General features: G+C 29.6%; 1 protein-coding gene across 5 annotated transcripts in view; it reads left to right on the plus strand.

Annotated features, from left to right (window-relative positions):
- The window catches only part of LOC106462152 (plexin-B-like), a 161569-nt gene that overhangs the window by 124569 nt on the left and 21952 nt on the right, over window positions 1-15048 (plus strand). For all 5 annotated transcript variants that reach the window (XM_022389620.1, XM_022389615.1, XM_022389626.1 and 2 more), the window contains 8 exons: window positions 2559-2667; window positions 4582-4710; window positions 5316-5408; window positions 7147-7231; window positions 7983-8155; window positions 8537-8682; window positions 11607-11709; window positions 14306-14442. In XM_022389620.1, coding sequence (XP_022245328.1) covers window positions 2559-2667; window positions 4582-4710; window positions 5316-5408; window positions 7147-7231; window positions 7983-8155; window positions 8537-8682; window positions 11607-11709; window positions 14306-14442 — 975 coding nt within the window. The remainder of the gene's footprint in view (window positions 1-2558; window positions 2668-4581; window positions 4711-5315; window positions 5409-7146; window positions 7232-7982; window positions 8156-8536; window positions 8683-11606; window positions 11710-14305; window positions 14443-15048) is intronic.

Genomic DNA, 15048 nt, shown 5'->3' on the forward strand with positions numbered 1-15048 from the left:
TGTTACGACAGCGGAATTCACGTGAATCTGGTAACACTTAATGAGTATCTAGAAGGTTCAGGGAACATCACGAATAATCCAGTATTTGCTAGATGCTCTGTATTCCTGTATATAAGCGCGCCAGATAAAGTGAGACAATTTAAGCAGAAGGATTGCAGATGGAGAGATAGAGACAGATAATTGAATCAAGTGGGCGGTAGTGCCCATAAGTAAAGTGCGTGAACCGTTGTGAATTATAGCGTGTGTTTAAGTGAAAGTGACCGTGGAAATTCTGTGTATTGAAAAGTTGTATTGAGAAAGAATAAACTAGTTTTATTTAAGAAAGGACTTGTATCGCTGAAGTTCCTCGGGAAGAATTTTTACGGGAATTTAACAAACGACCAGAGACGTAAGAATATTAAAAAAAAAAGAGGGCGCCTGGCAAACACTCGGATATTCGCGAGGTTTCTCGATAAGTCATGATCCTTCTAGAAACTCCAGTGAGCATGCTCCCAGGGTCGCGTGACTTCCACTGTAGTAACAGTAATATAGTTTATAGAACTTCAAAAGCCATTACTTATAATGCTAGGTTATCTATTCTTAGGATTATAATAAAGAACAAAAATCTGTTTACAAAATAAATACAAGTTTATAATTTGTTTGAATTTGTATACTGGTATGTCACTTTAAATGTTATAACATATTTAGAAAATAACAGTTAGTCTTTTATCTTTTAGTAAAATAACAGTTCTGCACAAAAACAAAAGATAACAAGAAAAAAAATTGAGACTTTATATAAATTGCAAATTATTTCTATAGTTTATGGTATTAAGAAGAAAAATAATTAGTTCTACCTCCAAAAGTTGCAAATTTATCAAATTGTCAAATATTTGAAGATCAAATTACCAAACAATTCATTAGATAAAGGTTTAAATTTTTATACAATTAAAAATGTTTCTAATGTTGCAGATAATTTTTAAAATGTCAGTAATTAAATATAAAATAAACATATACCCTTTGTCTTCCTCCAAAGTTAAAAATATAATTCATTTGGAAACAAATTTAGTCATAAAACATTACACTGACAATAAAATTAAACTTAATACAAATGAAATTTGGAATCTTTCCTTAGAAACAATAAAAAATAGATTTTGCTAAAGTATGGTAACCAAATAGTTAGTGTTAGTAAAAAGTCATTATAATGAAGGTATTAATAACATCTTAACAGATGGTTCTTAAGTTACCTGAAGATTCTAATAATTATTAATGAAAAACTGAGAAAGGCTTTAAAACCTTGAATTACTTTTACCCCTGATCAAAGTTTGAAATTATTATCTTTTAACTTTGTGCTCCTTTTTATTATATTTGGCCTAAAATACCTAAAGATACTAAGTATTCTTTATAGTCCTGTTGTTTCTGGTTTTATTTCTTCATCACGTGTTGGTGTTGCCAAGTATATGGCTGATATTATTATTATTTTTAAACTTCACAACACTTATGAAAAGCTCAATAATAAAATTATACTGGAATGACATTATGGGTGTTTTGATGTAGTTTATCCACTTCGGTTCCAGTAGATAAAGCCGTTAGTTGTTTTGAAGGGAAAATTATTCCAGAATGATATTTTTGACTCTAGAAATTAATGATATAACTAATTTAACAAAAACATGTATATCTTCCTTTCTTAAAGTTCATAACAAATGTTATTCTCAAATCCACGGATTATCTATGTATTCTACATTTCTTCCTTATTTTACAATATTTCTATGAATCATTTTGAAACCTTTTTTTTTTTTCAAAAATTGTCATTAAGTCTATTATTGAATTAAGATATGTTGATAACAGTTTTGTTGTGTGGGGTCATGGTGAAGACAGGTTTAATGAATTTCTTAATAAGTTGAATAATTTTCTTGAAATATTCATTTTATGACTGAATGTGATATTTAATAAACAGACAACTATTTTTTGTATGTTCTAATAACAAGAAACTTTGATAACTTTTGCAATTGTCATGTCCCCTCACAGAGATCCTTGTTTTCACATCTTAAAATATTAAACTTTTAATCATTATCTTTTTATTGATTTTTATAGAGGTAGATTATGTTAAACAGATATCAACAGACAGAGGATGACACACTTCATTTATCTAGTGTATTGAACTTTTAACAATAAGTACAAAAAAGAAAGCAATATGCTTAGATGTAGCTCTTGCTTTTCTATGTTGTATTGGAAAGCTGTTACATAAATTTAGGTTACAAGGTAATTACCAGATTTTAAGAGTGACGTATCACTTGATATCTTATCTATTTAACCTTTTGTGTCACTAATTTGCATAATGCCTGATTGTCATAATATTGGTGGTTTAAACATATATGTGTGACTGTAATCATTTTGCTGTAATAAATGATTATTGTGAATTTATTTGAGTTTCTCTTCAATGGCATTAACTTATGCACCCCCCCCCCCACCACACATATACACTATAAATTAGGCTTAATAGTGTACATATGTAGCTGTTGTAATTACAGCAGAGTAAGTTATTATTTTCACACTTTAAATCTGTTTACTGGCTATTTTAGGTGTAAAACATGTGTAACCAGTTCTTGGGCTTGCAGCTGGTGTGTACATCGGAACCTGTGTACCCATAATGCATCACTTTGTTCAAGAAGAGTGATTATTGGTGAAAGTGTAAGTTTTGCATTAACATCCTAACAAACTTATTTGTGATTTCATAAAAATAAATTCTTTAGAAAAACATTATATACATATATAATTGTGACAAACATTGGCTTTATTTTATGTAAGAAATGTTTAACTGAATTAATAACAATTAAATTTTGAAGGTCATTAGCTGAAGAAAATAAGTAAAAATATACTTTTACCATTGTTACTTCATCCTAAAAAAATGAGAGAGAAGTATATCATTTATTCACAAAATATTAAATGAGAAGTATAATGAAAATAATTTTGATAAGTAAAATTTGCAAAAAGTTCATTCAAATATTTACTGGCTATTATGTTGTTGCTATGCAACATAACCTATGTGGATGTTATTTTAGTTTAAAGAAAATGTGCATGTAAAAAATTTAGCATAGTTTTTTTTTTGATTGAGATGTGTTGATTTGTGTTCTGGATTTGGTGTATCTGGATTTTCAAAGACATTTGATAAGGTGGCAGATAGAAGGCTTGCTAAAAAAAATCTTTGTAGGTGTGGGGGAATGGGTTGGCTCATTGGATAGAAAATTCTCTGGATAGAAAAAAAAACAGAGGGTTGTTGTAAATGAAATACAGTCAAACTGGATTAATTTCATAAATGAAGACCTCTGGGATCAGTATTAGGACCTTTGCTCTTTTTGATTTACATCAATGACTAAGATGAAGGAATGATCAATATTTAAATTTGTTGGTGATATTAACATTTTGATGTTGTTGGCTGTGTGTAGGATGCTGCTACTTGAAAAATGTATTTAGATCATCACTGAGTTGGGCAAATAAATAGCAGATGGCTTTTAATGATAAATAAATGCAAGGTAATGCATGTGGAATATCATAATTTAAATTATAAGTATAAATTTTGATGGAAATAATCTTAAGAGTGTTATGGAAGAAAAAGATTTTGATGTTCTGTTTGATCAGTTTCTTAAACCATCCAAGCTGTGGCAGGACAAATAGGGTTTTAGGTTGTATCTGCAGAAATATTGAATAAGAAGTTCAAAAAGGTTATAATTTCATTGTATATGTTACTGGTTGGGCCATATGTTCAGGGCCAGTGCAACATGTTTTGCTGCCCTGTACAAACATTGAATGTGCTTCCTTGTGAAAATGCACATGTTGGTTAGTTGATGGAATGACCTAGATGGTAGATGAACCAGCAGGCCCCATGGTGTCCTTGAATTGTTGGTTAAATCGTACATTTTGCAAAGAACTGTTTAGTTTCTCACACTGTAGTTTTCAATGTTCAATTAAAACTTGAATGGTGCATATTTTACACGAACATTTGATAAATTGTAAATAATTGTCTTGGTACATTTATGGTAAACAAAATGAAATTACACAATTTAGTTTTTCCATTATTATTATTGCATTGTCACACCAATATCTGAGGTGCATGTGCTTGAACCATATTAGGTCATGCATTTTGCATTTCATTTGAAGCCTAGTTTAATGAGGTACTTGTGCAATTAGTAATAATAAAGTAGCGTTCAGTTAAAAAAACCAAAAAAAACAACAATGAATACGGATTAGTTTTTGATTTAAAAAAAAATGTTTATGATTGATTCTGATATAGTTTCAAGTTTTACTTAAAACGTTATACTCCAGTGACTTAGCATTAAGCTTCAGCATTAAACTCTTAAAGTTCAGTGTGCAGTTTGCACAGAAAAGAGAGCCCATTTGCATGTTTGTGCAAAAACAAATAAATGAGCATTAAACCTAAAACAGTGATTAAGAGACATAGCAAAAAAGAGTAAATAGAAAGTATTTTTCACAAAGTTTATTTTATGGTATCATTTTACCAATTGTTTTACTTTGGTATGTTTGTAAGTAAGTGCATCCTAGTTTTTTTTGGTGTATTTGTTTTGATAGTTTATCCTTTTCATATAGAACCCGGCCAATTCTCTTATTAAAGGACGTCAACATTGTCCAAGCTTCAACTTAAATGAGGAGATTTTTCTTCCTAATGGGGTGAGAAAAAAAATTGTTGTGGAAGTGAAGAATCTGCTGACTCCATTAGTGAGTTACATATCTTATCTCTAGTTCTAATGATAATGTATTTCTTATTTAAATCTTTGTTATCAGAATCCCACAACCAACCTTCAAGTGATCACATTTAGCTATTAAGATTTCCTAAACTCACTTGGGTATCAGAGTTGATAACTTTGCCAGCTACCTTTCTAACTACTGTAGTGGATTTAAATAATTTGCCTAATTTGTTAAAGCTATATAACCATTTATATGCAGTATTTGTAATAAACAGTTTGTTTTTGATCCTCAAAAATATTATAGCTGATTATTAAGAACAAACATATCTTATCAGCATGATCTCAGGAGAATTAACTCTTGCTCTAATAAGCAATTTTGTGTAATAAATTGAGTAATTAATTTCAGAATTAGACTGCTATGCATATACATATTAAAATGGAAATGGAGAAAGATATTTTATAATATAAATGTATATACATTTGCAGGTTTTGTGTTCACTAGTTCTGTTGCTTTTCTACTGAGATTTTAAAACTACAGAGAATATCTGAAGTAAGCATTTAATTTCAATACACAAAGCTACTTTTATTCAGAAATGTTATCTTTATGGTTTTTATTTAACTTTGCTGTTCTTACAGGATGGATTTCAATGTATCATTGAAATTGAAGGTGCAAAAGAAAGAGTTTTTGCCAGAGTGAGAGACAATAAAGTCATCTGTGCTGAAAATGTGGTGAGTAATAAAATTATCATAATGAATTAGTTGAGAAAATACAGTAGTTTAAAATAAATTATGGTAATTTATTGTAGATGTTATTTATATTTTGATTGAGTTATAAATATAAGTTATGACTTAAGAAGGCATAAAATGACAATTTCATTAATTAGGTGTCTTTCAATCATTAGAGAATACTACTTTTTCTGGAGTTGTACACCAATTTCTGTATGTTTTGAATTTCTATTTTCGTAAAAATATTTTTCATTTAGGGCTGGGCATTGCCTAGTGGTTAGCATGTAAGATAGTGCATCTGAGGATCCATGGTTTGTATCCCATTGCAAAAAGAAATGCACTCTGCACTTTGGGGCTGTGAGTGCATTATAAAGGTGATGCCAAATCCATCTACTTGAAGTAACCCAAGTGTTGGCAGTGGGTGGTATTAACTAGCTGTCTCCCTCTATCAGTTCAAACTTAAGAATAGCTAGCAAAAATAACTCTTGTGTGGCTTTCATGAATATCTGAAACAACTGAACTTTTCATATCCATATTTTCTTATTTGGTTGTTGTTAGTTGTTGTGATTTGTTAATGCAAAACTACACAATGGACCCCGGATTTTGGTGTTGTAAGTCTGTGAACTTACTGCTGACCCACCTACATTCTTCTTACTTAGGTGAAAATGTATTTACCAATTAAAAGACATAAAATGAGAATTTTCATTGTTTAATAGTAATGGTCACTGGTTGCTAATAAACTTGTTTAGCAAAGATTGTCAAACTTGCTAAGTAATATTCAATTTAACTTGTAAAATATGAATCAAATGTTATGGTGACTAATGAAATTTTAGTTAATTGGTATCAAATCTTAAACTTTATAGAGCTACAAATTTCTAAGAAACAAATAAGACAATCTTATATTGTGAACTGTGGTGTCTGTCTGAGTGTTTGTCTGTCTCCCATTTGAAAAGCTGTGCACGCAGAGAAAGCTCATTTTGAAATGATGGCATAACAGGCATGGATAATGTTGATGTCACATTTTATTTTGCAAGCAGGATATTCTACACAGTTGTTAGGAGTTAATCAAAATATCATTCACATTTCAAAATGTGATGCAACTTAAAGAATAAAAACTTAGGTTTTCCACATGTTGTTGTTGAGGGGCTCTTAGCATGACTGAAATGTTCAACAATTACTTTTTGCGATGGGTGGTATAAGTAGCTCAGGCTTTGGCTCTGAGTGAAACCAAGAGTGTAACACAATTAATCTCTTTAAAGTCCATGAAATAATGTATATTGATAGATTAACTTAAACTTTTCCCATCACTGGAAACAGGTACTTTTGTTTGTTAGTTAATATTTCAACAGAGAATTACAAATAGTTAGAACTTGTAAAACCAATCATTTTAGTGAGAAATTACTTCTTGTAAAGTACAAACTAATAATTCATAATAAGTTTTAATAATGATAGCAAACTAACCCTGGGTACTTTTATAATTAATGAAAAAAATATAAAGTACTCATAAAAATGTTTGGAATCACTGGCATTCTGACTAACTTGATTGTGCAAATATAAAACTTAATAAGATTTACAGGTTTATCAAATGTATTATATCCTGCATACCATAAGCGAGAGATCTGATTTTTGGAAGATGCAGCATTTTAGCATTATAGATCTGGACATTGTTATGAATAAATGTGTACATTGTCCTGTGATTGAGTTTTTTTTGCTCATTTGAACTGTGTGTGTTGCTTTATAGTACACATATCAAAGTGATATAGGAGAAGTGCAAGCCACCTTAACAGTTATGTGGAATGGAGACACTTTCATCGACAGGACTAATAGTAAGTTTTTTATTTCGTTTTTTAAGTATATGGTTTTATGAACTAAGTTATTAACATGTTTAATCTTTCTGAATTAAAGAATACTTGATATTAATTACTCCAATCAGACAAAAAAATTAAGATAGTACACAATGTTCTTTGTAAGAATGGCCTTGTTAACACAAATTATTGTTATCAAAATGAGTATAATTTAAATATTCAAGCTGTTTAGTGCATTAAGTTGTCTTGAAACAAGAGCTACACAAGAATAATGGAGATTGGGCACAGGTGCTTTGCAAGTAAATATTAATAGGAGGTTTAAGTTCATTGTCAAATGATACATGCATGGAAACTACTATATTTGGTCACCTCACATGAAGTTAACTTTTCTTAATATATATTCATACATCAGCATAAATTTATAATTTATATGTATTATTTTTGATTAGTGGATTTAAAAAGTACTTGAAGATTCATTGTAACACAAGTATTGCACCAATAACTGCTTCATTTCAGATTTTTCATAAATATATGTATACACACACATGCACACTGAGGAATGCAGTATTTCTGTGAGGTATTGTCAGTATTTTTATTTTCCTTTTTAAAATATGCACGTATTAGGTACAACACAAAGAGAGCTTCTAAATAAATAAACACTTCACAGGCCTGCTAATTTTTTTCTCTTGTAGATGCATCTGATAATCCAAGTTTATTTAAAATAAAACAGACACACATTATGTCACTTAAGAAAAATTTTATTTTTATCTAGTAACTTTGTATAAATGCCACCTATTGGGAAGTCATAGTGGGCGTGCAGACTGTTCGTTATGTCTGACTAGGAGTCATAAATACCAGTGTGCATGGTGTGGAAGCAACTGTGGCTATAGTGGATCTTGTACAGAACCCATTGTTAGCTCCTGCCCTCGACCTCGTATTGACTGGGTAAGCAATATTTGTAATATGTGAGGAATAATAAAAAAATTAAGTGTGTGTTTCAATGTATGTGAACTTGTTAAAGAATTATTATCTAAACAGTTGTTTTGACTGGATGTATGCATACTTGCATATCAACATGTGCTTGCAATCAGAGTAATTATTACTATTCAGATAGTTACATTATTGAATTCAAATCTCAACCTTCCAGAAATGTGTTTGAACCAGATGTAATTTTTGCAAATTGGCCTTCTAAGCAATTTTCTCCTATGTTTAGTCTAAAATGAATGACAACCATATAAGCTGCTTTAGATATTTACCTAATGTTTAATCTTTGTTTTCAGGTTATTACCTATATAATGAATGAATAAATATAATTTTTTTTTCAAGATTCACCCTTTAAGTGGACCCATCGAAGGAGGAACTCTAGTAGTCATTGAAGGTTCCAACCTTGGAGCTAGTGAGGAAGAAATAAAAGACAAAATCACCATTGGGGGAATACACTGTATTCCTGAGGAATACAGTATTTCTGTAAGGTATTGTCAATATTTTTATTTTACTTTTCAAAGTATGCACATATTAGGTACAACACAAAGAGAGCTTCTAAATAAATAAATACTCTCAGCTACATAGATGGATAGAAACATTTACTGAAATTTTATTCAACATTTTTAGTGATAATAGTTCTGAAAATATCATAAGCATTCAAATAGCTTTAAGGTGTTTATGGTTATCTGTAAAACTAATGTCATTGGTAATTAAAACATCACAATAAAGGTTAATCATGGTAATAAATTTAATTAAGTTGTAGTTGTGTATCTTAAATATAGTATTGCTCATAATGTATAGTAACACTTCTGGTATTATGATTATTTTGACAGCCTTAATGCATCACTGAAGATGTTCATGTGGTCTATTTGTATAGAGGTTTATGAATACCTTTTGGAAACGTTGAATGTAGTATCTTTGTAAACCTTCATTGAAAGTAACATTTTTTGAATGTCATGTAAAAACATTTTGTTGTGATCCACAACTTTTTGAGCATGCAATGTGAGTTATAAGTATTTAACAAACTAACTGATATTTTTCTCCTATTAAATACTGTCACAATAAAACTTCTGTACACAATATTAATTTTTAGTTATGATCTATGTAGGTAGCTTGCTTTGGATAATTTTGAATTTTGTACAAAGCTACTTAATTGAGGGCTGCCTGAGCTAGCCATCCCGTATAATTTTGAAGTGATAGACTAGAGGGAAAACAGCTATTCAACACCTTCACTACCATTTCTTAGGCTGCTCTTCATCAACAAATAGTGGGATTGACTGTTACACTATAATGTCCTCTGACCCACAGTTTGTGAGTTTAGCACCTTAACCAGCATGCCATGCCAAGAATTTAAAAAGGGGAAAAAAAGGAGGTTTTTGCAGTATGTAGTTTGAATGTAATAGACCAGATATTACATCCTAACTATAAGTTACTAAGAACATTAGAAACCACAAGGGTATTTTTTTAATTACTGCTATATCTAAATTAAAAAAGTAAACTGAGTACGCAATTTTTTTTTAATGTATTGTGTGGTACAGAGTAACTATTTTAGTTGTGGTTTTGTGTTGCTACCTATGACATAAAAACTAACAATTTACACTTTTTTTACAGCTAAAATATAGTGGTCGCAAATACATCATCGTAACATTTTTGAACTGAAAACATAATTTTTAGCACATTTCATTTGACTCCATTCTAAGACTAGGGAGTGGTATTGAAAGAATTTAATGAAAAAGAGACCTTATTGCCACCTGTTGATGCTTCTTATTATTCGAATAAACAAAATAGGTTAAGAACATTTCTATAAAACTGGTGTATTTTTGAATAGTTATTTGTCATAATAACTTCCCAATATGTACATTTAGATATGAAAATAACTAAAACAAGTAAAACAACTTGGGGATCAAAGAAAAAACTTCAACATTTATTGCTTAAGAGTAGTAGACAAATTACCATTTTCCAAACTCTCAGCTTGTTAAGAAAAAGCCCTGTTTTTAGGATATCATTAATAAATTTCTTTTTGTGGCATATATTACTGTCACAGTTTTAAAATTTTAATAATTTTGAATTTTATTGGATAATTTCTTTTCTTTATAACTGGTATACCTTTTTAACAAATCTAGTTTCTTAAGTATGGATGGTTTTCATTCACTGATGATATGTACTTTTTTTCCATATTAACATGACATAACATTTAGGGACAACAGTGGACCTATTGGTCCATCTTGGCTGTTCCATCCTCTAAACTAAACTATTATAAATGTAAAAAAATATCTTAAAGCCAGCCCTTATCATTCATATAGTTATCAAGCTTTCTCTTAAACTTACTTAAATTTACTGCCTCTGCAACATCTGAAGGCAACACATTCGAGAAGCCAACCCTGTTAGAAAAATAAAACTGTCTTAGCTTAAGATGACTTCTACTTTGCCAAAATTCATATCTCTGTTCCCTAGTACTATATTCTCACTGTTAAGTATGAAAAAAGATGATACGTCAACACTATCAATTCCCTTTACAATCTTAAATCCCTCAATCAGATCCCCACTATCTCTTCTTTTTTCAAGGGAAAACAGTTTCAAAGATCTTAATCTCTCCTCATATGACAAACTCTCATAACCCTTCTCTGAACCCTTTCTAACAATTCAATGTCATTCCTAAGGTAATAAGCCTAAGATTGGACACAATACTCCAAATGTGGACTAGTGACCTATACAATGAAGGTATATAACCTCATTAGACTTGTATTCAATATTTCTGTAGATATAACCTAAAATCCTATTTGCCTTACCACTAGCGACAGCACACTGCTTGGATGGCTTAAGAGACTAATAAACCATTACACCAAAATCCCTTTATTTCATGACACTCTTAAGGTTATTCCCATCCAAATTATATTTATAATTCAAATTATGATATCACACATGCATTATCTTGCATTTATTATAATTAAAACCCATCTGCCATTTATTTGCCCAACTCACTAAATGATCTAAATCCTTTTGTAAATCAGCAACATCCTCTTCACAGCTAGCAACACCCAAAACCTTAATATCATCTGCAAATTTAAGTAATTTATTGATTATCCTTTCATCTATGTCATTGATATAAATAAAAAAAGAGCAAAGGTCTTAAGACTGAGATCTGAGGTACCCCACTTATAACATTAATCCAGTTTGACTGAACTCCATTTATAACAACCTTCTGCTTTCTTCCATATAGCCACTCTTCTATCTAATTATCTAACTTATACCCCAAATTATAAGAGAATTTTTGTACAAGCCTTTTATGGAGATTATGTGAAATGTATTTATTTTTGTGTACTTGGAATAAATTATTTATAATATAGTTCAAACATTTTTGTAATATATTCATTAAAGAAGTACATTAAATTAGTGTGCTACATAATTCCAGAGTGGTATGTCGAACTGGTTCAAGTTTAGCTCCAATGGAAGCTGTTCTCATGGTAGGAAACAAAGCTGGAGTTACTAAAGCACAGGAGATGTTTTATTATAAGGTACATAAAATTTAAAACCAATTTTAATGTTCTACATTTCTAGTGAAAAGTTGTTCAATGTGCCTGAATAAGTTTTCTATCATAAGGATCTTTGTAAGTTGCAAATGAAACTTGTTGTATGCATGTGTATGTTAGTTGTACAGTTTAGATGGTAAATATACTATATTTTGGTAACTTTTTATAATAATCTAATGTTCATCCTTTTTTTAAATGTTTAATTGTGCTCTCTGGTACTTCAATGGTTGGCCAAAAATTTGATCAAATGTGGTTAGTTACAAAACATAAGGTACAACTAATTACTATCTACATAATGTTTATTATAACCAATACAGTAGATTACTATATTTAACTGTTGCAGCTGTTTGATAATCAATCAAAAGAAATGTATATTTGAAGCATATGAATAATTAATTGATATTGCTTTTTGAAAGTTGTAGTTATCTATCTGTTTTGAAAATTAGTTATTGTTTTTTGTACTGAGCAACTAAAACTTATGTTTAATATTACTGAAAAGCTTTGCTTTCAAATATGATTAGTATTGAGCATAAATGAAATACACAAGTTTTTGCAAACGTTATTTTTTTAAACAAAATATTTAAAACTTGATACTCCTTAACACATTCAAGTGGTTTCTTTTCAAACTTTTATTTGTGAATTGTTCAACATTGTTTTGAAGTACTTGTGCATTGTTTAACACTGTTTTGATGTACTTGCTTTTGTTTTTTGTAACTAAGTTGAAGTCGAGATAGAAAGAACTTGAATTAAAAAGTTACAAGAGTGTCCTTTGAAAAAGAATGTATATCATGTTTTTAAGATTGTTTGAAAAATATTATGTAATTCCTTTGACATGATCATCACATCATTATATATATTTATGACTAGTTCAATTTCAATTTAAGTACATTTACAAAAACAAAAGATAAAATGCATACAACAAAATAAAATGCAAGTCCCACATATATTGTGAAGTTTTTTCATATAGTATGATTAATTTTCAAATTCTATAAATACTAGTTTTTTATAGCTAGGTTGCTTGTTGCTATATTGTGTTATTTGTCAAAACAGTTTCTTTCAGTGGTGAAAAAAGAACTACTTACAAGAAAGTTCTCTAAAAATTATGTATATCCTGTATTATTATGGTAACAAAAATAACTCGCTAATACGTTACAAAAACCTTTCCTTTAGCCACAAATTCTTTAGCTACTAGCATTATATAGAGCCACTTGTCTCATGTATAAAATTCTGTCATTAAAGATTTGTAGCCTAGATTTTCGTAATACACAGCTTGTGCAGATGAGTTTTGTGTACTTAAGATAACTCTTGGAACAGCATGTAGCTTGTGACACTGTAGTCATTACAATACTTCATACTCTTAGGTGTTACAAAGTGTGTTTGATAGAAAATATGTAAGGAAATGATGAATGTGTTGGGTTCTCTGCTTAACAGATGTGATAGCTAAGCTTTGTGATTAATGCAAGTGCATAATAATAAGCAAACAATGAAAAATCACTTCCATCATAGTGATTAATTACAGTTCAGTCCTTTGTTGATTAATTGTGATAACATCAGTTGATAAATGAAGGCTTGTTTCTTGATGAATACATGTAATTACCTTATTTAGAGAAGAAGGTAATTAAAAATCATGTAGTTTAATTCTAATAAGACTTGAACTTATGATAGATTTAGGTTAATTTTTTTGCAAATAAAATTGTTTAGAGATGAATGTAAAGAGACAAAACATTTATTTGTTTGTAGTTAAGTAATACTAGATAATTCTTTCAATAGAAATATTTTGTCAATTGTCCATAAACAAGCTAAAGGATACTGAGGATATGAATGGAGGCATTATTATTGTGTTCCAAGAGTATAACTAACAAATCACATTTACATTTTTAATGTTTTAGTCCTCCCTAGCTAGCTGTACAATTAACTTCTACAGTGTACAGCTGAATTGAACCACTTTATGAGATCAGTCTAAGGTATAGGCAAGTACATATTACCTTGGAATGGTAATCTTATTAAACAAAAAAGTAAAAATTTGGAAAACAAACTATTTAACGTTCCAGTATATTTTCTTGAATATGTTTCCTACAGTAAATTAAGAAATGTTCATAATAGTAAACTAAATATAGGATCAATAAGGTTGGTAAATGAATATATGAAAAAACACCTATATCTTCTGACATGTGGAGCAGTAAAATGTGCTTGAGTTTTTTCAGTTTTGTTTAAATATTATTAAGAAGTACTTAATGCTTTTACATTTTACTTCAAATGTGGAAATATAGAATGTAGGTGCTTTCTTTAAAATCTCCAAATTTGGTGACTCTGAACTTAGAATAACTTCATGTATCTATCTGTTCAATGTTTTTCCAGGAGAATCACACCATTTTTTAACTGAATTTGTGAAATTAAATTACAACCATATAAACCCCCCTCCAACACATACACCTATGTTAAACTTGGTTACTGCTATTCCTGGTGCTATAAAAGCAGGAGGTTCTTTATTGATGAGTTTTTTTTTTATTATAATCAACAAATTTTATGTATGATAAGTAAGTAAGGAATTTTTAAATAATTACACTTGTCATCATTAAAGGAGGTTACACTGGAAAATATGTATCCAAAGCTTGGTCCCCAGTCTGGTGGAACAAGGGTCTACCTCACTGGAAGGAACTTGAACATTGGAAGTGAAGTGGAAATTTTTCTTGATGACCTTCCATGTCGAGTAGAAAGGTAATTTACCATTATCTTCAAAAACTGTTATCAAATTGGGAATTACTGAGTACTTGTTTCTGAAAAATAACATAAAGCTGCTTTATTAAAAGATAATTATTTCTTATATGAATGGTTTTTAATATATACACTGAAACTGTCAGCTTCTAAATGTCTGCCTGTTTTAAAGACTAACTACATTTAAGTAGAATTTTAAAGGAAATATTTGTATTATAGTGAGAAAAAAATTTTTATTTTTTTTAAGTTTTATTAAATATTCTTTTATATAAGTATAATTCACAAGACTTAATGCTTATTATTAAGTAAAACACATTTTGTTACATTTTTGTAACAGCATTTAAAGTTGAGAAATTGTTTATTTATGTATTCTGTAAATCTTTTTTCATCCCCATATCATTGTTGGCAAAAAATGACACCTTGCGTATTCTTTGTAAATTGCATGTTCAGTACATTATTCTCATAAAACATCTTATAACATTGTTTTTTTTTATACAAACACTCACATAAATGACAGCTTTTCTAAAGTGTACAAATTGGAACATCATCTTGAATTTTTTACTTAACCTCAGTAGTATTTTTATGGAATACTAGAATTTTCAGAAAATG

The sequence above is a fragment of the Limulus polyphemus genome, unplaced genomic scaffold (assembly GCF_000517525.1).
Source record: "Limulus polyphemus unplaced genomic scaffold, Limulus_polyphemus-2.1.2 Scaffold44, whole genome shotgun sequence".
Classification (NCBI taxonomy): domain Eukaryota; kingdom Metazoa; phylum Arthropoda; class Merostomata; order Xiphosura; family Limulidae; genus Limulus; species Limulus polyphemus.